Source organism: Bos indicus, chromosome 24 (assembly GCF_029378745.1).
Source record: "Bos indicus isolate NIAB-ARS_2022 breed Sahiwal x Tharparkar chromosome 24, NIAB-ARS_B.indTharparkar_mat_pri_1.0, whole genome shotgun sequence".
NCBI classification, from domain to species: Eukaryota; Metazoa; Chordata; class Mammalia; order Artiodactyla; family Bovidae; genus Bos; species Bos indicus.
The window spans coordinates 47,896,536-47,917,916 of NC_091783.1; the positions used below are offsets into that span (position 1 = coordinate 47,896,536).

At 37.3% G+C, this 21,381-nt stretch overlaps 1 protein-coding gene across 3 annotated transcripts in view; it reads right to left on the reverse strand.

The window, feature by feature from the left end:
* SMAD2 (SMAD family member 2) overlaps window positions 1-21,381 on the reverse strand; it is a 90,569-nt gene that overhangs the window by 44,400 nt on the left and 24,788 nt on the right. For all 3 annotated transcript variants that reach the window (XM_070779007.1, XM_070779005.1, XM_070779006.1), the window contains exon 2: window positions 13,966-14,254. In XM_070779007.1, coding sequence (XP_070635108.1) covers window positions 13,966-14,201 — 236 coding nt within the window. In that variant the 5' untranslated portion in view covers window positions 14,202-14,254. The remainder of the gene's footprint in view (window positions 1-13,965; window positions 14,255-21,381) is intronic.

A 21,381-nucleotide genomic window follows, 5' to 3' on the forward strand; every position in this document is an offset into this window, starting at 1 on the left:
GGTATGTAAGCAAATTTGGAAAACTCAGAAGTGGCTACAGGACTGGAAAAGGTCAGCTTTCATTCCAATCCCAAAGAAGGGCAATGCCAAACAATGTTCAAACTACCATATGATTGTGCTCATTTCATGAGCTAGCACAGTAATGCTCAAAATTCTGCAAGCTAGGCTTCAACAGTACATTAACCGAGAACTTCCAAGATGCACAAGCTTAGAAAACACAGAGGAACTAGAGATTAAACTGCCAATATCCACTGGATCACAGAAAAAGCAAGGGAATTCCACAAAAGTATCTACTTCTGCTTCACTGACTAAGCTAAAACCTTTGTGTGGATCACAACAAACTGTGGAAAATTCTTAGAGATGGGAATACCAGACCACCTTACCTGTCTCCTGAGAAACCTATATCCAAGTCAAGAAGCAACAGCTAGAACTGGACATGGAACGACTGGTTCAAAACTGAGAAAGGAGTTTGTCAGTGCTGTATATTGTCACTCTGCTTATTTAACTTATGCAGAGTACACCATGCAAAATGCTGGGCTGATGAATCACAAGCTGGAATCAGGATTGTGGGGAGAGAAACATCAACAACCTCAGATATGCAGATGATAACCATTCTATTGGCAGAAAGTGAAGAGGAACTAAAGAGCCTCTTGATGAAGGTGTAAGAACAGAGTGAAAAGGTGGGCTTAAAACTCAACATTCAAAATACTAAGATCATGGCATCCAGTCCCATCCCTTCATGGCAAATAGATGGGAAGAAAGTGGAAACAGTGGCATTTTATTTTCTTGGGCTCCAAAATCACTGCTGATGCTGACTGCCTGCAGCAATAAAATTTAAAAGATGCTTGCTCCTTGGAAGGAAAGCTGTAACAAACCCTTGTGTGTTTAGTCGCTTCAGTCATGTCTGACTCTTTGCGACCCTATAGACTGCAGCCCACCAAGCTCCTCAGTCCATGGGATTCTCCAGGCAAGAATACTGGAGTGGGCTGCCATTTCCTCCTCCAGGGGATCATCCTGACCCAGGAACTAAACCCACCTTTCTTATGTCTCTTGCACTGGCAGGCAGGTTCTTTACCACCAGAAAGGTTCTGAGAAGCCCTAGACAAACCCAGACAGTGTATTAAGAAGCAGAGACATCGCTTTGCCGACAAAGGTCCAGACAGTCAAAGCTATGGTTTTTCCAGTAGTCATGTACAGATGTGAGAGTTGGATCATAAAGAAGGCTGACAGCTGAAAAATTGATGCTTTTGAACTGTGGTGCTGGAGAAGACTCTTCAGAGTTCATTTGACAGCAAGGAGATAAGCCAGTCAATCCTAAAGGAACTCAACCCTGAATATTCATTATAAGGACTGTTACTGAGGCTGACTTGGCCACTTGATGGGAAGAGCTGACTCTGTAGAAAAGACCCTGATGCTGGGAAAGATGGAAGGCAGGAGAAGGGGATGACAGAAGACGAGATGGTTGGATGGTATCATTGACACAATGGACATGAGTTTGAGCAAGCTCCAGGCGATAGTGAAGGACAGGGAAGGCTGGTGTGCTGCATTCCATGAGCTCGCAGAGAGTCAGACATGACTTAACTGAACAAACGTAATTCAATTTGTTCACAACAAATTAGTCAAAACAAGGTCACAAATTATTTTCCTATACAAGCTTGACAGTTTTAGCTTTTAGATAAGAACTCTGATTCATTTAGAATTACTTTTGTTGAATGGTATAAGATGGGACCAAGGTTCCTTCATCCACATGGACAGTCCAATTCCCCCAATATTATTTGCTGAAAAAGACTTTCCTGTCTCTATTGGATTGCTTTGGCAAACCTGTCAAAAATCAATAACCATTTGTTGGTTGTTCAGTTGCTAAGTTCTGACTGACTCCTTGTGACCCCACCGACTGCAACACGCCAGGCCCCTCTGTCCCCCACTATCTCCTGGAGTTTGCTCAAATTCATGTCCATTGAGTCAGTGATGCTCTCTAATCATCTCGTTCTCTGCTGCCCCCTTCTCCTTTTGCCTTCAATCTTCCCGAGCATCAGGGTGGCCCCAATAACCAAGAACCCACATCTCTTACTGTTTTATAGAACCATCTATTTTAAGGTTCTCTATTTTATCTTATTTATCTGTTTTCATGACAGAATCACAATATATTATTATTGGAGCTTCACACACAGTCAGATAATTTAAGTCCTCGAACACTGTTGATCATTTTCAAAACTGCTTTGGACATTCTAGGTCCTATGTATTTCCATGTAAATTTTAGGCTAAGTGTGTATATTCTATGAAAAACAAATACATATATTTTTAGGGTCTGATGGAGATTGATTTGATTCAGATTAAACTGGAAGAGAACTTAATGCTACTGAGTGCATCAATACACAAATATATGTCAGTTTACGGCATGATAGTTTAACAGGAAGGTTGTCTCAGAGGTGTCTCCATCGGTTTCCTCCTGAGAAAAGGTCCCATTTTCTTTGTTCCTCAGAGGTTGAGTAACTTAAAAGACTGTATGTTGGACGCTGAACATCACATGATGGGGATGCTAGATTCCTCCAAGTGTTAACTGGGTTTGTTTTGGCAGGTAATTAACTTGTTTGTACTCAAACTGCGAACTCTTAAGTCTTCAAGCAATTTCCATCAGTTTTTACCTTCAGCCAGACTGCACTAACTCAACCCCACACACATGTGGGTTTAGGGGTCAGCCTAGTGATTTCGGCAGTTTTACAGGAAAACCTGAGACTCCCCTTCAGTGGCTCTCTCCATGCTAGAATTCTCCGGTCACTCATCAGCAACTCTGGTTGTCCTCAACCCTGATCTCTGCTTTGTCAGGCCAGAAAACGTGAAGTTCATATTGAAATTTTAGCTACTCTATCCATTCTGCATGGATAAAAGCAATAAAAACAGAAAATTTGCCTGTCACTTCCACCCAAGGGTCAAATCTCCTTCAAAATGTCGATTTTGTTTACTCTGTAGTGCCTTATTTTTCTTTGTATTCTGTGCAGAGTTGATAAGGTTTATCTGAGGGAGTGTGAGTCTGATAAAAAGAATTATCTGACTATGTGAGAAGAATTCTCTTACTTATTTAGTCCTTAATTTTTAAGATTTGGAATTTTAATATACAGATCTTGTCTTTAAAAAAATGTATTCTTAGATATTTTAATTGTATTGATGCTATTTATAGAATTGTTTTAATATTAATTCCACTTGTTTGCTGTTAATGTATTGAGTATTTAATGAAAATACAACTCATCCTGTAAAATGCAGCCTTGTTAAATTTACTCATTTGCTTTAGTGACTGTTTTTGTAGATCCCTTGTTTCTTACATAATCACGTCATCTACAAAATGTAAGCGCTCTGACCCATTCTTTGAGCTCTTTATGCCTCTTACATTTCATTTCCCTGCCCCACTGCACTGCCTAGGTCTTCAACTATTGATAAAATGATGAACTGAAGAAGATATAAGAATGGATATCCTTGTGCTCTTAGGGAAAACATGTTATTTTGTAAGTATAATCTTAAGCTGTCAGTTTTTCTTAAATGTGCTTTATCAGACTGAGGAAATGTCTTTACATTTCTCATTAGCTGGGAATGTTTGTCATGAATGGATGATGAATTTTTATCAAATGCTTCTAACCAAGTACAGTGATCACATTGCTTTCCCCCTTTGTTATTGCTCTGAATTACACTGATTAATTTTTGAATATTATAAACTACCCTCTCACTGTTGAGCTAAATCTCACTCAGTCATGATGTGCTCTTTGTATATTGCTGGAGAATATGTGTTTTGTTAATTTTTTATACCTTTGCTCATGACTAATACTAATCTGTAAATTTTCTCCTTTTTGTGCCATCTTTGTCAGGTTTTGGTATTGGGGTTACAATGACCTCATAAAATAACTGTTTTTCTGAGTTTCTGTGAGACTGATGTTATTTCTTGCACAAATGTTTTGAATTTACCAGTAAAACCATCTGGACCTGGAGTTTTCTTTGTGAGAGAGATTTTGATTATGAGTTCAATTTCTTTTTCACTGATATAGGGCTATCCAAATTTTCCACTTCTTCCTGCACCAGCCATAGTAACATGTTCTTAAATTTGACCATTACAAATTACTGGCATAAAGTTGTTGAAAATATATTCATAGTATGCTTTTAATGTCTAGGATCTAGCACAGTATCATCTCTATCATTTCACACACAGCTGATTCGTGGTTATGGGCTCTTTCATTCTTACGTCCATCAGTGTTACAGGAGAGTTTATCAGTTCTACTGACCTTTCTAAAGAATCAGCTTTTGGATTTATTATCTCTATTGTCTCTTTTCTAATCACTGATTTTCTGCTATTTTTTATTTTATCTTCCTTCTACTATTTTCTTTGACCTTTTCTCATTTCCTAGGTGACATCTTAGATAATTTTTCTAATATAATTATCTTAAAGCTATAAACTTCCCTGTAAGCATTGTTTTATCTACATCCCACTTATTTTACATGGTGTAATCTGATTATCCTTTAGTTTTGATATATATTCTAATTTTGCTCACAGTTTTCTTCTAAATAACCCATGGGTCAAAGAATTATGATAATTTCCATTTTTTAATACATGTCTTATTGGTATTGATTTCTAATTTTGTTCTGTTCTTGGCAGAGAACATACTCTGTTGACTTTTAATCTTTTAAAATTTACTGAACCCTGCAAATAGTCTTTCCTGGTGAGGGTACCATGAGTACTTGAAAAGACTTACTACACTGATTTAGATCTACTTTTCTATAAATACCAAAATAGTACTGTAATTTAGATCTTCCATGTCTTTACTCACTTGTTTGGTCTTATTTAACTCTCTATAACTACAAATTTGTGATTCTGATACATTAATTCTATCAAGTTTTACTCATATATTTCGAAACTTTTATTAACTAGATACATGTTTATGGTTATGGCTTCTCAGAGATGTCATTTTATCATCTTCTGGCCCCACTGCTTCTACAAAAGGTTACATGTCCTTCACATCATTATTTCCTGGTATGTAACATGTCACACTGTTCACTGGCTGCTTTCAAGACTTTCTCTTGCATGGGTTTGACTATGCTGCACTTGGTGTAGCTTACCGTCATTTACCCCTAATGAGTTTAATGAGGAATCTGACTATATTTTGATGTTCAACTGTGGAGAGTTTCAAGTTCCACCATGTCTTCAACCCTCTGCCTCAAATGTGAGCAAACTGGTAAAGAAATCCTTGTGGCTGGTCGGAATTTTAAACCAAGAAAAGTTTGGGTACACACAGGAATGCGGGAATTATCAACCCAGCCCCACGACTCCCATTACTTCTTTCTCAAGTAATTTTTGGACCAGTCTGGAAGCCTGTCCTGCTTTTCCCGAAAGCTTTATCATATGAGCAATAATCTTTTTCATTCCCTTTTAATATACGTTTGGCTTCATCAGTCTCACATCAAAATCAAATCTGGGGAGGGATCCATCCCATGTACAGCTCACACAGATCAAGCACTTACTATGTATCGGGCACAGCACTAATCTGTTACATACACTAGATCACTTAACCTCCCAACAGCTCACAAGTAAGGCAGTTCACCCACTTGACAAATGAGATCATCAGAGCACAGAGATAAAGTGACACGTCTAAGGCTGCACAGCTAGCAAGTGGTGGGGCCAGAGGCTGCATTCTTAACTCCCAACTCTACTCTGCCTCTTACACAGTTCAACAAAAATAAAAACATGGCAGATAATTAAACCAATAACTTTGGAACAGCATTTAGATAAATAAAGCATTATAGAATGTGCTTAACTATAAAAACTAGAGCGGTCACTGTAAGAGTTAATTTCTCAGGAAAAAAACATTCTTTGGACAATGAAATTAGTAGAGTCACTCCCAAATCAAAACAGGAGGAGACAACACAATTTCCATAGAGTCTAATAAGATAAAAGGGATACTTTTATTCTTCTTGGTTTGGAACAGCTCTTCTTAGAAACAGAAGAAAGGACCAAGAAATGACTGAAAAAGTTACTGACCTTTCTCTTTAAATGTTATGTTGAAAATACTCTTTGAAATCTTGCTAGGTGCTTCTACTGCCTTTGAAAAATAGCAAAATATCCCCCACACAAATAAAATAGTCCCTATAATTGGAAAGATTTAAATATCAATTCTAAAAATAGTTGCTCAAAATATTTCAAGTTCTTCCAAAAAACAGAAACTATTACTTAAAAAAAAAAGCCAGCACCAAAGTAGGCTCAAGGACATTTATTTTAATAATACAGCTGATGGATTTTTTAAGTTTATTTTAATACATATTCTGTTTTTAACAATTAAAAAAATAGTATCCTAAAAGACAAGAAATCCTAACAAAATATAACTTTGTGGTCATTTCAATCTATTAAATGCATAAAACTTAAAACAAGAATTGCACTACAGAATAGAGTTCTGTAAAAAACTCAACTTATTAATCACACATTATTGTGATGCTGTATTTGGCTGTAAAGAAATGACTTTCTAATTTGACAATTTTAATATTAGCATCCTAGAAGATAAAAATTAACTCACATTTGTATACCACTTTGAAGTTGACAGTGGGATTTTACATGTAGAGGTTAAAATGTTTTACATGGTTAATGTAAATTATATAAGCAATCACATAAAACTTATGGGAAAAATTACTGTAAGTTAATTACTTTTCATTATAAATTTCTGTTCACTATCTAACTCTGAACTTTTACATCATCCTTAATAAAAATACAGCCTCCCTTAACTTCCTCTCCCCCACTGGCCTAGCAAACTTAGGGTAAACCAAGTTACGGAAAAATTATATCCTCTTAATACATAAAAAGCCGTAAACACAAGCAAGGTTCATAAAAGAAAAAAGTCTGGGATGAGGGAGATAATCAAGAATTTTACATGTTTTAGTTCTAATTTAAGCATTATTCATGATAAGTTTCATACGAGTCTCAAGACAACCAATTCACATTGTTTATAACAACCCAAAAGCAAAGCTAAAATAATACTGGATTTTGAGAACAGAGATTGAACAGTTCAAGGGGGAAAAAAAATGTGATGGTAATAAAAGAAAACTCTAGTTGTAATAAAATCGTTCCTGGGGAAAAAGCATCATTGGATAATTTAACAGGTATACAGTCAGATTTTTGTAAAAAAAAAAAAAAAAAGTGTTAAAAGGCTGTGCACTTCATGTAGACATACGTAACATTCCTCCATTCTCCCCACTCAGTTTGCTTGTCCCCAGTGTCACTAAATGTGGATTCCCTAGTTTTCAAAAGGAGAACATAGACAGTTTTTAGAAAACCTGTTCAGTATTCCCATATCATTACCCTCAAGCAAGCTCCTTTTCAAACTGTTTTCCTCATTTCTGCATAAAATCTCAAAAAGGTCACATGGCTGTTCTAGTACACAATATATATAAAGTATATATATATATATATACACACACATATAGTATATAATACATATAATTAAAAACTTCTTTGAAAAAATTTATATTGTACTACTCTCATCTAAATCGAAACTTTTATTCTCTCATTGAATTTTGCTAACTTCAACTCTTCCAGAACTCTCCAGCTGTTACTTTTAAGGGCCCTGTGGGTTCTGGAATAGCAAGAGGGGATTTTAGAGGAGGAGGGAAGAGCCCTATAAGGTCAGAAGCCCAAATGCTACCTTTTTCCTGCAGTTAGTTTCTACTGGAAGAGTTTCTCTGGCTGTCCGGTTTGGGTCACTTTGACTCTCCAAGTTGAGCCTCTTGATCTTTTCAAGATAAGTCAACTTCAACTACCTTAGAAAAGTCCACCTGGCCCATGGGAAACTTCTACGGATACAGAAGCAGCTCAACTGTTCTCTTACTTTTTTTTTAGGCTTTTTCAGGTGACAGTCAAGTACCAGTCTATTTCCCACACCTCAATTCAAACTGAGGAGTTCCCTGACGCCCCTCAATCTGGATAAAAGGAGAAGGGAAATGCCAGAGCAAAAACCTACTCTCTCCAAGTTTTCATATGGGATCTCCCTCACGAACTCATTATCGTGGGAAGCAGGTCAGTAATAGGTTAAACTTAACAATACTTGTCTCAGCTAATCTTTCCTGCAATTCCTGCATAAATGGTATAGCACCTCAATTCTGATTGTAGGTTACTTGTAACCAGTTCTCACATTTGGGGGGGTCTCTGAATATATATCATAAGAAGTCTCACTTTAATTAGCTGTTACAATTTTACTTCCAGGTAAGATATAAGCAGGTCATACATAGCAAGCTAATGTTCCCTGTTGCAAAAACTAGAGGGAAAAAGGTTAACAAAAAAAAATTTATTCAAAGACAACAGTGAGCACAGCGAGCAATTAAAGCAATGAGATCCAAACGAACAAAGACTGAGAGAAGAGAAAACACTTTCTGGTGAACAGAAAACTGTCTGCGCCATTTCCTTCCCTGGAGTCACTTGTACATTCCAGGTACGAGCTGAGCACCAGGTTCAGTCTGGGAAAAGAAACTCTAATGAAGAAAATGAACACGGCCAAACCTGTGACAATCACAAGATTCTCCTCCCTCAAAGATGTCTGCCTAATTTTAAAAATGCAACCATCAGGAGGATCAAGCACCAAACTCAAATTATGGAGGAAGAGTTGATATGAATCTCCCACAATGCTAATGACGGAAATAAATAAATAAAAGGTATGTGCCAGTGCAGACTAAAACAAATTAAAATGGCAACCAAGCCTCAACCCAGATCAGCCACGAAGATTAAAGTGATCAGCCTGTCTACCTAAGAAAAAGTTAATGACTCTTTGGGGAAGACATCATTTGTAGCATCTATAAACATGGCTGCAATTTTTTAGATGCGTATTATTTTAGCTAGGTTGATTCTAGGCAGTTAAGTGAATTTTTCAAAGCAAAATACATCAGGTGAATGGGACAAGAAAAGTGAGGATGATGTTTACTGTAATGAGTGTTAAATTTAAAATTAAATAGATAATAATAAATCTGGGTAATAATTCTGTAATTTTATAAAGGAACCTAGGTTCTAGGGCAGGTATGTTTTCTCTGATAAGGTAAATGATAAAAATGCCCCATGGAAGAATGTATTATATACACACACAAAAGGACTTTGAATACCAGGATCCTACAGCATGTGCTACCTCAGAAAAAATAAAAATGTAAATGTAGGCATCAGATAAAAGTTAAGGATCTTAACAATGTGTCTTTCAAACTGTGTTTCACAGGAGCCTAATGAAGTGTTCATCAGAAGTGCTTTCACAACTTATACACAAATATTGCAGACAGAAAATGACAAGCTGGATGCTGAGGCTGATAGTCTCAAAGTTCTAGTTTGCATTTATACACTGTTTCACTGTTTTGACTAACTGATTTTATATTTTAATAGTTATACTAAATCATGATAATTATCTGGCAGAAGTGTTTACTAAGCAAAGACGGACAATTATAATTCAATATGAGTTCTCTGAGAAAACCTGGAAGGAAAATGAAGACATGGAATACCTGGGAACATTTCAAATAAATCATATTCATGACTATAGTGCTTTATAGCTTATAAACCAATAGTTATAGTATTTCAAAAGACCCCAAAAGAGTACTGTGAAAGAACTCAAGATAGTACTGACCCCTTTCACAGATGAAGAAATAGTAAAAAATACAGTTACACGCCTCAGGATTCACATTCATCAGTACTGAAGCAGCTTACAAGTCACCAAACTTAAAATTCAGAGTTCTTTCTGTCATAGTACTCCATGTATATTATCTCACACACACATCTATGTATGAGGGAGGAAGAATCATTCTTATTTTCTTCCGAAATAAAAAAGCACTAATTTAAGAAGAACAGAAGGATACTATAGTTCAGTTTTTAAAGACTTTTCTTTAATTCTTTCTGGGTTATCCAGAGAAGCAAAAGAGTAGGAATATGAAAATAAAAATAAAAGCTGACAATCTGCATAAAGTTTACTTCAATTACTCTGATGCTTTAAAAATTTGGAAGATGGAAAACAAAATCCCAATGTCAGTGACAGTATTAATGAGATACTCAGTATCCTGGAAGGATATATAAGACAGTAGTAATACAACAAGGTGAGGATATGGGTGATGACAGGAAGGAGAGGGAGGAGTTTTCCCGCTGTATAATCTGTGTTCGAATTTGGAATCATGTACAACACATACATACTAAACTTTTATCTTTTTAAGGAACATACTTTTTAAAGGAAAAAATATAAACACGTGTATAACATGTTAAGAAAATGAAAACATTGTTTCTCTGTAACAGGAAAGTTGACTTAATTTAAAGGATTTTAAAAAATATATAAGAATAGTCTAAGTATTGCCAAAAAAGTTCTTCTTAAACATTTAATTGTGCTGACTACAAAAGTAAAGCATACCTTCATAGATAAATACCAGGGAAAAATTATAGGACATTTCTCTTTTTAGGTAATCCATAAGTAATCACTATTAACAATTTGGCATTACTTCTTCTAAAGTTTCAAGATTAAGCATTAACATTTTTATACTTTATCAACTTATGAAAATTCCTATTCCTAATTTGTTAACATGAGCACTGGATTTTATAAAAAAGCTTTCTAGATCCATTAAGATCAGAGCTTTCATAAATACGAATATGCAGTGTCTCATATTAATGGACCTCCAATAGGTCAATCATACTAGCATTTCTGCAGTAAACCTTACCCACTCATGATTTGGTGGTTTTGTTTTTATAATTTGAGCTTTTTTATTTATAATTTTTGGATCTATTTTTACGAGTAAAGTTGGTACAAACTTTACTTTGCTATTCAATTTTACTTCACCATTCAATTCTGGTATAAAATGAGTTATGTAAGTTTCCTTTATAGTTAAGGGAATTATGGGTTATGATTGGATTTATCTAATTCTTTGCTATTAAAAACAATGCTGAAGTGAACACCAGATATCTTTGACCATATTCCTGACTGTTTCTTTAGGATGAACCATCAAAATGTCATAAATGGTCAAACACAAAGTATCACCTTAGGAAAGTCCTTATAATTGATGTTTATAAAAAAAATTCTGTATTCCTGCTTATTTATGTACAACGACCATTATCAAATTAGCATTCAGACCTCATAGCCTCCTGTTTTTAACTTTACAAGCTCTCCATCTCCACTGCTGTCTGGATTTTGTTTTTCTGTAGATAATATGCACTGAAGGCCAATTTTTCTTCTTTTGACTGATTCGTTACCTAAACATCAATTGCCATTCTGATTTCTGACTGAGTTGTCTCGCGATGGAAAAGCTTCATGAAACTTTATTCATACTATTCAGCTCACTGTAGCTTAGTAGGTTAAGTTTTACCCATGAATCACTTTGTGTCCCCACATACAACAGTAGGAAGGAAGCAGTGACACATATGTGCAGCTACAGCTATCGCTTTCTTCAGAGACAAAGTGATGAAGGCAGAGCTAATTATATGAGGGGGATGGGAGGGACATAAAGTCAGGTCTGGGTTTCTTTCTACCCACAATTTAGTCCCACTCTAACATCAGCAGATGGAAGCAGAGGGAAAGAAACGGTTGAGAGTCAACGAGACACTAACCATTTAAGAATATCTGCCATTTTAAAAATTAAGTAATTTATGCTTCATGTTCATCAATACATGATGAAAACATCAAGACATCAATACCTAAAGGTATTTTATTAACAACTCAGTTGCAATTTTAAGCTAACAGACTTACAGTAAATCCATTTTGCATTACATCTTAAATAATTTTGCTTAAGCTGCGGTTTGGATTCCTCCACAATGGGCCCTTTCTGCACCCACTCTCCCTGTTTTACAGTTGACACCATGACGAGTTGACCAAATGTTTAAGGATATTCAGGAGTTAAGAAATGACTAATAACCTGATACAGTTTTCAACTATTAACAAGAAAGCAAACTTCAAAAAATATATGGTTCCAAACAGTACAAGAAACTTAAATTTTTCGATAACAGCCAATATTAAATCTACTTTTCTTGCAGTATTAAAAAAAAAAAAAAACCACCAAATTAGACAAGCAAGTTTCTAAGCTTCAATGAACTTTTATTAAAGAGTGAAAAACAAGATAGTGGACAATCAACACTTCACTTTCATTAATCGGGTAAAAGTGTTGGGGGAAAAATCTTTAAAGAAAAAGAATGTAAAAGAAAAAAAATCTCTGAAACTAGTGTGTAAAATGAAAAATGGACAAGAAGGAAAAGAAATCTGACTAAGGGGACGTCCACGGTTTAAATACAAAGTCTATACATTTCAATCAAGAGGCTGCTACCTACTGAATCTCCTTAAGAGGCAGGACTGCACGACTCTCCTTGCAGCTCCGCTCCGTCAACACTTCACTGCACTGGCAGCAGAGCCTTAAATGAAGCCGTGCAGAACCACGGCCCCATGTCTTCCTGGACCGGACCGCACCGCTCCCTTGGATGAGGAGGAAACATACTAACCAGTCTCCCACCTCCACTCTTGACAGTCTCACAGCCCTTTTCCTCACGTCTTTCCTAAGACTCTCTGATGTCTCCCCCCTCACCCAATCCCCAGAGCTCAGTGTGAACGGCCAGCATGGGATGCAGCGCTTCCTCACTACCATGCAGCCTCTGAGGCAGGCCGTCTCCCGTCTCCTCCCCTACACTCCCAGGACTCCGGTGAGCAGCCCTCCCCACCCTCCCCACCTCCACTCTGGGTGAATCAAGCTTCTCCTAACTACATTCCTCCTTAACATCCATCCAACTCGGCCACCAATCTTTCTTCAGGAGGAAAATTTTCACAAGCTGCAGAATAGGGAAGGCTTCCCACTTTGGACAGAACTCCCTGAGCATACATCTTTCAGAAATCCTACTGTATGTTATAAAACTATCTTTCTTGTTTTTTCAAGTTTACCTCCCTTACTAGGAAGTAAGCAACTCAACAGCAAAGACTATATGTTGATATTAACAACTGTTTACTGAATTGAAATGCCAGGCATCTATAAATATTTCTAAAATGAAAGAATAAACCAGGAAAAGTGACACTTACTTAAGAAATACATGAAACAAGCAAGGTAAAAGAAATGGATAATTAATCTACCAAACAAGGCAGGAAACATTCTGTTAGTATTTGCAAGTCGATAGGCTGGTGTTACTAGGTCTATTATCAACAAGCATCCACAGTGTATTTCCCAAAACTCATTAGAAACATGTCAAGTAGAATGGCTTCACGTGCCATGTGCTAGCCTGTGTGTGTGACACTGCAAACAGTCATTTTAGAAAATGCGATAAACTGACACTCCCTCACACTCTGTAATGTGCACAACTATGGCAGGACAAATTAGAACCACTTGCTACTTTATTTTAAAACACTGTTTCTGAGAGTGGTACTACTCTGAAAACGATTAAACGTACACTAATAAAACTTCAACCTCTTAGGTAACACATCCTTCTAATACAAGAGGCAGGTCTTCAAGACAGGTTCTGACCAACTACGACACACAGGAAGCTGTCTTACATACGGTTCTTTGTTAGAAGTAATGTTGTAACTCAAATAAAAACTATACAAAATTCATCACAATGTGAGCTGTCTCTGTTAACTCCTTACTGAAGTTTTGACCAAAGGAGGAGAAAATGGCCAGTCACTACTGCGCTAGTGATAGAAAATATTTGACTCTTTATTCAAATTCGATCACAGAAATTACAAAAGTATACAATGAAGCATTTAGGCAATGAAGGTAAACGAAGATAGTGAAGATAAAAATACAATCTAAGTATTTTATTTTGCTTGATTAAACCATCTCACTGTTCAAGAAAATGATATATAAGTCTTAATGAGTCAAAATTAATGTGATAGGTTAAGAACAGCTATCTTATTTTAATAATCACTACTGACTTGAAACTAAAAAAATTTCAGTAACGTTCCCTTAGATTCCTTTAAGCAACTTTCAACAGTAAGGCCCTCAAATTTCTTATCTAACAACACTTACCTTGGTATGGTAACACATTTAGTATTACAATTCTGAGTGGTGATGGCTTTCTCAAGCTCATCTAATCGTCCTGTTTTCTTCAGCTTCTTCACCAAACTTTTAACTGCTTTCTCACACCACTTTTCTTCCTGTCCATTCTGCTCTCCTCCACCAGCTCCTCCAGATCCACCAGCTGACTTCTTCCATCCCAACAGTCTCTTCACAACTGGTGGAGTGAATGGCAAGATGGACGACATGTTCTTACCAAAAGCGGTGGTCCACTCTAAGAAAATATCCTCCTTAATCTAACCTAGAAGAGACACCGAAAGAATAGTTTAGAGGCTAACTTTACGATCAACCACTAGTTTCAGCACAGTACCAAAAGGCAATTATGAAACAGAAATTCAAATTATTACTTTCACAACAGACGTTCAAAAGTTATCTTTTTCACCCTTGAAAATATCTTTACTAATTTAAATGAACTGTGAAAAAAACAAATTCTTCTAAAAACAAGACAATGTTGTAAGTGGATAAATGTAATACTTTTGCAAGTGAAACCTTGCATCTTTATCAACACTGGACAAGTTTCTCATCACCCATGTGACTTTATGTTTAATTTTTAATGGTATCAATAAAACATTTCACCAAAAGAAAGTTTTCCTCACCTTTTGGCATTTCAATCTATTCTCAAAACTTGTTAACAAAAGATACTTTTTAATTTACAAGCCCAACAACCCCAAAGTTTTAAACTTTCATAGCGAAGTATCATAAAGGAAAATCTAAAGTTAAAACAATGGAAAAGGCATCAAGTGTGAAGTAAACAAGAAGGAAGAAATAAAAGTAAAAAGAGTCTGTGAAGAAAAGACTTGGTTCACTTTTACCATTCCCTGAGAAGACTTTTAATTAAGCTTCTTTTAAAAAAATGTTCATTTTTATCTAAGTAACAATATGTATAGGGAATAAAGTCAAATACAGCTCCTCTTCCTACACCAAGGTACAAATTCCCTAAAATCTTTTAAATTTATTCTTGCTATTTATACCTCAGTAATGACAGCCCTTGAAATATCAAGTTGAGATATACTTATCGACTTTTCTACAGGAAAATCAGGATTTACACCACAGCCACTTGCTTTCCTCCAACTTTAAAAATAACCATCTCCCAACTGTAGCTTTGTACCTGATGATATGAGCAGTAAACTACTGTATCATCATGAGCTCCTTTCTGTACAACTCTCTTCCCTACAGCTAACTATGTTAGTTTTCCATTTGCCCAGTTTTCTAAGCAGCTACTGCAAATTCTTCCCACACTCTCCACAAGCCCCTCAATTACAATTTAATGTCAATGGCTTTAATCTCAAAGTAAGACATAAGATAATTTGCCACTTGAGGACAGAACTGGAGAGTTCAGATTTGAGAAGAATGGAAAATATTTCAAAATCTAGCTCTGAGAAATTCAGTAGAAAATCCAACTACAGCAAAGTGAAATAACAAACTTTATCAGGTATTTGCTAGATTATATACCAGAAAGTATTCCATAAAGGAGTTCCACTTCTAATTAGGATGTAAAAGATCACAATAGATCATCACTTTCACCCTAACAATCCAAACAAGACAGAAAAAGATATAAAATCATGGTTTTTCTGAACCCATCAGGAAGTTTAAGATGCAAAGTAACCTGAGTGGAACTAAATTCCAAAAAGTGTGTCTTGATAGAAAAAGGAACCCACAGATGGTCTCTTTCCTGGTGGAGCGGCTATGGAGGAATAATCCCACCACAGTGAGAATAAGCAGAAATCAACCTAAATTTTAATACATTTTAACAGCAACATGTAAGCTGACAAGATATATTAGAATTCCAAGGATTCCACAGAACAAGTCTGCACTACTCAACCACTCAATCCCACAGACCTGCACCAAGTATTGGCCAAAATGTGCCAAAGGGCAGAGGACAAGGCTGGAGAGCTGAGCTAACCCAAGAAGCTAAAGGTCCTCCTCAAAGGCCTTGCAGAGGAGAGGTAAGAGAAATTAATCCAAGAGACTCCAGACATTGAGCTAGGCTGAGGTGGGACAGGAGAGCTGAGACAAGAACTTCTACGGAGATACTCTGTAAATTGAACTACCAAGGCTAGGGTAGGAAAGGATTGCTGAGAGAAAGCACTGGAAGATATAAGAGCCTGGGGCAGCACTCCAGAATCACAAGAACCCAGAGAAAAGCAGAGAAATCACCCACAGTTCAGAAAGCTGATGGCTCAGATACAAAGCATAGGGAGAGAACTAAAATTACAATAAGACAACAAATCTTATAGAATGTGAAGTCTTAACCCTACTCTTAAAACACTTGAGCTTATCAAGCTAAAGTCGCAAACAAGCCGAGAACTAGGTCAACTACACACACATCTTATCACTTAGCCTCACAAGAAATGATGGGCCACTGCATTGATTTTACACAAACATTCAGCATTCACTCAAAAATTACAAGACAGAGAGAGTAGCAAACCACTGTCAAAAGAGGACAGTATTAATATAATCAGATCAGAGGTTCTAGATTTGGAGATTATCAGACATACTTTTAACTATGATGAAAACTGATGGAAGAGACAGCATGAATAACGAAATAGAGATTTTCATCACAGACACCGAGCTATAAAAAAAGATCACGGGGAAATGTGAGAAATGAAAAATACAATATCAGAAATTAAAGATCTCTTTAGATGGATTTAGAAACAGACAAAAATAAGCAGTGAATTTGAAGACAGGCCAAATTAAAGTGCTCAGATTTAAACACGAAGAGAAAAAAAAAGTGTGGAAAAAAATCCCAGAACATCCAACATCAAATGTGAACTTGGGTTTAAGTGGAGTTAAGTGGAGTATAACTGGGGTCCCAGGAGATGAATGGGACAGAAAAAGCATAAGAAGAGATAATGGCCAAGAACATTGCAAAAATGATACCAGACATCAACCCACAGATGCAAAGGAAACAGCTAACAGTCAATCTGCTGAGTATTTCAACCTACTGAATATTAAAGATAAAAGATAATGGAGAGCTCCTCCCCGTTAAGCGGCCATCTCACAGGAAACAAAGGCTTCAGCCAGGAGAGGAGATGAAGGAAAGCCTCCCACTTCCCAGGCCCAGGGGAAGATCCCCTGCCTCAGAGGGAGGAGCAGAACCCCATCTGGGAGGGTGGGGGGAGCCAAACCTACTTGTGCACCTGCCACGCGACAAGCGGCTCACGTGTACCATCCCTACGGTCTACTCCTAGAGGAAGGCAGGAAAGAGCCCCCCCACCAGCAGCAGACAACGTGCCCTGATGCTGAGGAATGAGTACAAAGAAAAGCTGTCTGAAAACGCTTCCTAAGACCTACTTGACTTCACACTCAGCATGCCTGGCTCTAGATGAGTGACCACACCATCGTGGTTATCCAGGTCATGAAGACTTTTTAAATATAGTTTTTCTGTGTATCTTTGCCACCTCGTCTGCTTCTGCTAGGTCCTTACAATTTCTATCCTTTATCATGCCCATCCTTGCATGAAATGTTCCCTTGATATCTCCAATTTTAAGAGATTTCCAGTGCTTCCCATTCTATTGCTTTCCTGTATTTCTTCCCATTGTTCACTTAAGAAGACTTTCTTATCTCTCCTTACTATTCTCTGGAACTCTGCATTCAATTAGTGTATCTTTCCCTTTCTCCCTTGCCTTTTGCTTCTCTTCTTTCCCAAGCTATTTAGAAAGCCTCCTCAGGCATCACTTCATGGCAAATAAATGGGAAAACAATGGAAACAGTGACAGACTTCATTTTCTTGGGCTCCAAAATCACTGCAGATGGTGACTGCAGCCATGAAATTAAGACACTTGCTCCTTCGAAGAAAAGCTATGACAAACCTAAACAACATATTAAAAAGCAGAGACATCACTTTGCCGACAAAGGTCCGGATAGTCAAAGTTATGGTTTTTCCAGTAGTCATGTATGGATGTGAGAGTAGGACCATTAAGGCCGCTAAACACCAAAGAACTGATGCTTTTGAAGTGTGGTTTTGGAGAAGACTCCCGAGAGTTACTTGGACAGCAAGGAGATCAAACCAGTCAATCCTGAAGAAAATCAGCCCTGAATATTCACTGAAGGACTGATGTTGAAGATGAAGCTTCAATACTTTGGGCCAGCTGATGCGAAGAGTCAACTCATTAGAAAAGACCCTGATGCTGGGAAAGACTGAAGGCAGGAAGAGAAGGTGACGACAGAGGATGAGATGGTTGGATGGCATCACCGACTCAATGGACATGAGTCTCAGTAAGCTCTGGGAGATGGTGGAAGAACAGGGAAGCCAGGTGTGCTGCAGTCCGTGGGGTTGTAGAACAGTCAGACAAGACTGAGCGACCAAACAACAACTTCAGACAACCACTTTGCCTTCTTGCAGTTCTTTTCCTTTGAAATGGTTTTGGTCACCACTTCCTGTACAATGTTACGAACCTCCGTAACACTGTAGTTCTTCAGTCACTCTGTCTACCAGATCTAATCCCTTACACCTATTTGTCACCTCCACTGTACAACCGTAAGGAATTTGATGCAGCTCATACCCGAATGATGCTGTGGTCACTCACCTAGAGCCAGACATCCTGGAGGGTGAAATCATTGGGCCTTAGGAAGCATTACTACAAACAAAGCTAGTGGAAGTGATGCAATTCCAGCTGAGCTATTTAAAATCTTAAAAGATGATGCTGTTAGAGTATTGCACTCGTATGTCAGCAAATTTGGAAAACTCAGCAGTGGCCACAGGACTGGAAAAGGTCAGTTTTCATTCCAATCCCAAAGAAGAGCAATGCCAAATAATGTTCAAACTACCATACAACTGTGCTCATTTCACATGCTAGCAAGGTTATGCTCAAAATCCTTCAAAGCTAGGCTTCAACAGAATGTGAACCGAGAACTTCCAGATGTACAAGCTGGATTTAGAAAACGCAGAGAAGCCAGAGATCAAATTGCCAACATACACTGGATCATAGAGAAATCAAGGAAATTTCAAGAAAACATCTACTTCTGCTTCATTGACACTAAAGCCTTTGATTGTGTGGATCACAACAAACTGGAAAATTCTTAAAGAGATGGAAATACCAGACCACCTTAGCTGTCTCCTGAGAAACCTAAATACATGTCAAGAAGCAACGGTTAGAACTGGACAAGGAACAACAGACTGGTTCAAAATTCGAAAAGGAGTTTGACAAGGCTGTATATTGTCACCCTGCTTATTTAAGTTCTATGCAGAGCACATCATGAGAAACGCTGGGCTGGATGAATCACAAGCTGGAATCAAGACTGCTGGGAGAAATACCAACAAACTCAGATATGTGGATGATACCACTCTAATGGCATAGAGTGAAGAGGAACTAAAGAGCCTCTTGATGAAGGTGAAAGAAGAAAGTGAAAAAGCTGGCTTAAAACTCAACATTCAGAAAACTAAGATCATGGGAACTGGTCCCATCACTTCATGGCGAATAAATGGGGAAAAAGTGGAAACAGTGCCAATTTTTCCAAGGAGCAAAACTGGTTTACCAGTTTAAAAAAAAAAAAAAAAAAAACCAAGCACCTCATTTACAGTATATAAGAAAAATCCTTATGATTCTCTTAACTGATGCAGGAAAAGAAAAGCATATGACAATGCTAATTTAACATCTATTGTTGTTTAGTCACTACGCCGTGTGTGACCCTTCTGTGAACCCATGGACTATATGGGCCACCAAGCTCCTCTATCCATGGGATTCCCAGGACAGAATACTGGAGTGGGTTGCCATTTCCTTCTCAGCAATCTTCCTGATTCAGGGATCGAACCTGAATCTCCCGCGCTGGCAAGCCGGTTCTTTACCACTGAGCCACCACAGAAGCAATTTAATATCTATCCACGATCAAAAACTCTTAAGAGAATTAGAAACATAGATTAGCAAGAAGTTCTTCATTCTGGAAAAGGATAACTATGAAAAACTACAGCTGGCAACATATCTAATGATGAAACATTAAGTCCCTTTCCCTTATGACTAAGACAAGGATGCCCACTGCCACCATTTCTATTCAATAACGCACTGGATGCTCCAGCCACTGCAATAAGGCAAGAAAGAAGTAAAACACATAAAGACTGGAAAGAAAGACGTATGTTCTCTGGTGATATGACTGTCTCTATTGGAAACTGCATAAAAATCTATAAAAACACAGGTAAAATTAGTAACTGAGCCAGTAAGGTTTTATGATAGAAGGTCAACATATAAAACTAACTGTATCTCTACATACAAGCAAAGAACAAATGGAAAAGGAAATTTAAAGAAATACAATACACAACTGCAACAACAAAAAAACCTACAGGTCCATCTAAATTAAGATACTCAGGACCTTTATACTAAGAAATGCAAAATACTGCTAAGGTAAATGAAAGAAGACTGAAATGAATAGAGACCATGTTTATAAACAGGAAGACTCAATATTATTTAAATGTCTATCCTTCCCAGTTTGACATACAAATGCAAGCCCTGTTGAAATTTCAGCAGGATTTTTTTTTTAAAGAAACTGATATGTTGATGCTAAAATTCCCATGGAAACAGGAGATCTAGAACAGTAAGACCAATCTTGAAAAATGAATGATTTTGGAGGACTTATACCACCTTATTTCAAGACTTAGTAGTCAAGATCATAGAGTAGACATAAGAAAAATAAACAGAGTGAAATACAAGAGTTCAGAAATAGACACACACGTATTCAGTCAACTCATCTGCTAACAAGTGAAGTGAAAGCCACTCAGCTGTGTCTGACTCTTTGCAACCCCATGGACTATACTGTATAGAATGGAATTCTCCAGGCCAGAATACTGCAGTGGGTAACCTTTCCCTTCTTCAGGAGATCTTCCCAACCCAGGGACTGAACCCAGGTCTTCAGCATTGCAGGCAGATTCTTCACCAGCTGAGCCACAAGGGAACCCCAATACTGGGGTGGGTAGCCAATCCCTTCTCTAGCAGTTCTTTCTGACCCAGGAATCGAACCAGGGTCTCCTGAATTGCAGGCGGATTCTTTACCAACTGAGCTATCAGGGAAGCCCTTGCTACAAACATTACCAAGGCACCAAGTCAATCTATTTTCAACATTTTTTCAACAACATGGAAAACAGTAAGCCTCAATCACTATCTTATACCATTTTCAATGTGAAAGGAAAATCTTATCTCCAGAGGGAAACAAAAAATACTTTTATGTCCTTAAGATATAAAGAGCACTAACCATAAAAGAACTGTAAGTAACACAAACCTCATCAAAACTTAAAATGTTTGCTTACCTAAAGACACCTTTAAAAAAACGAGTAAGTCACAGATTAGAGAAAAAATGTTATAAATATATTTGGCAAAGGACTACTATTCAGAATATATAAAGAACTGAAAGTCAAAGAAAAACATGAACTCTGTTTCT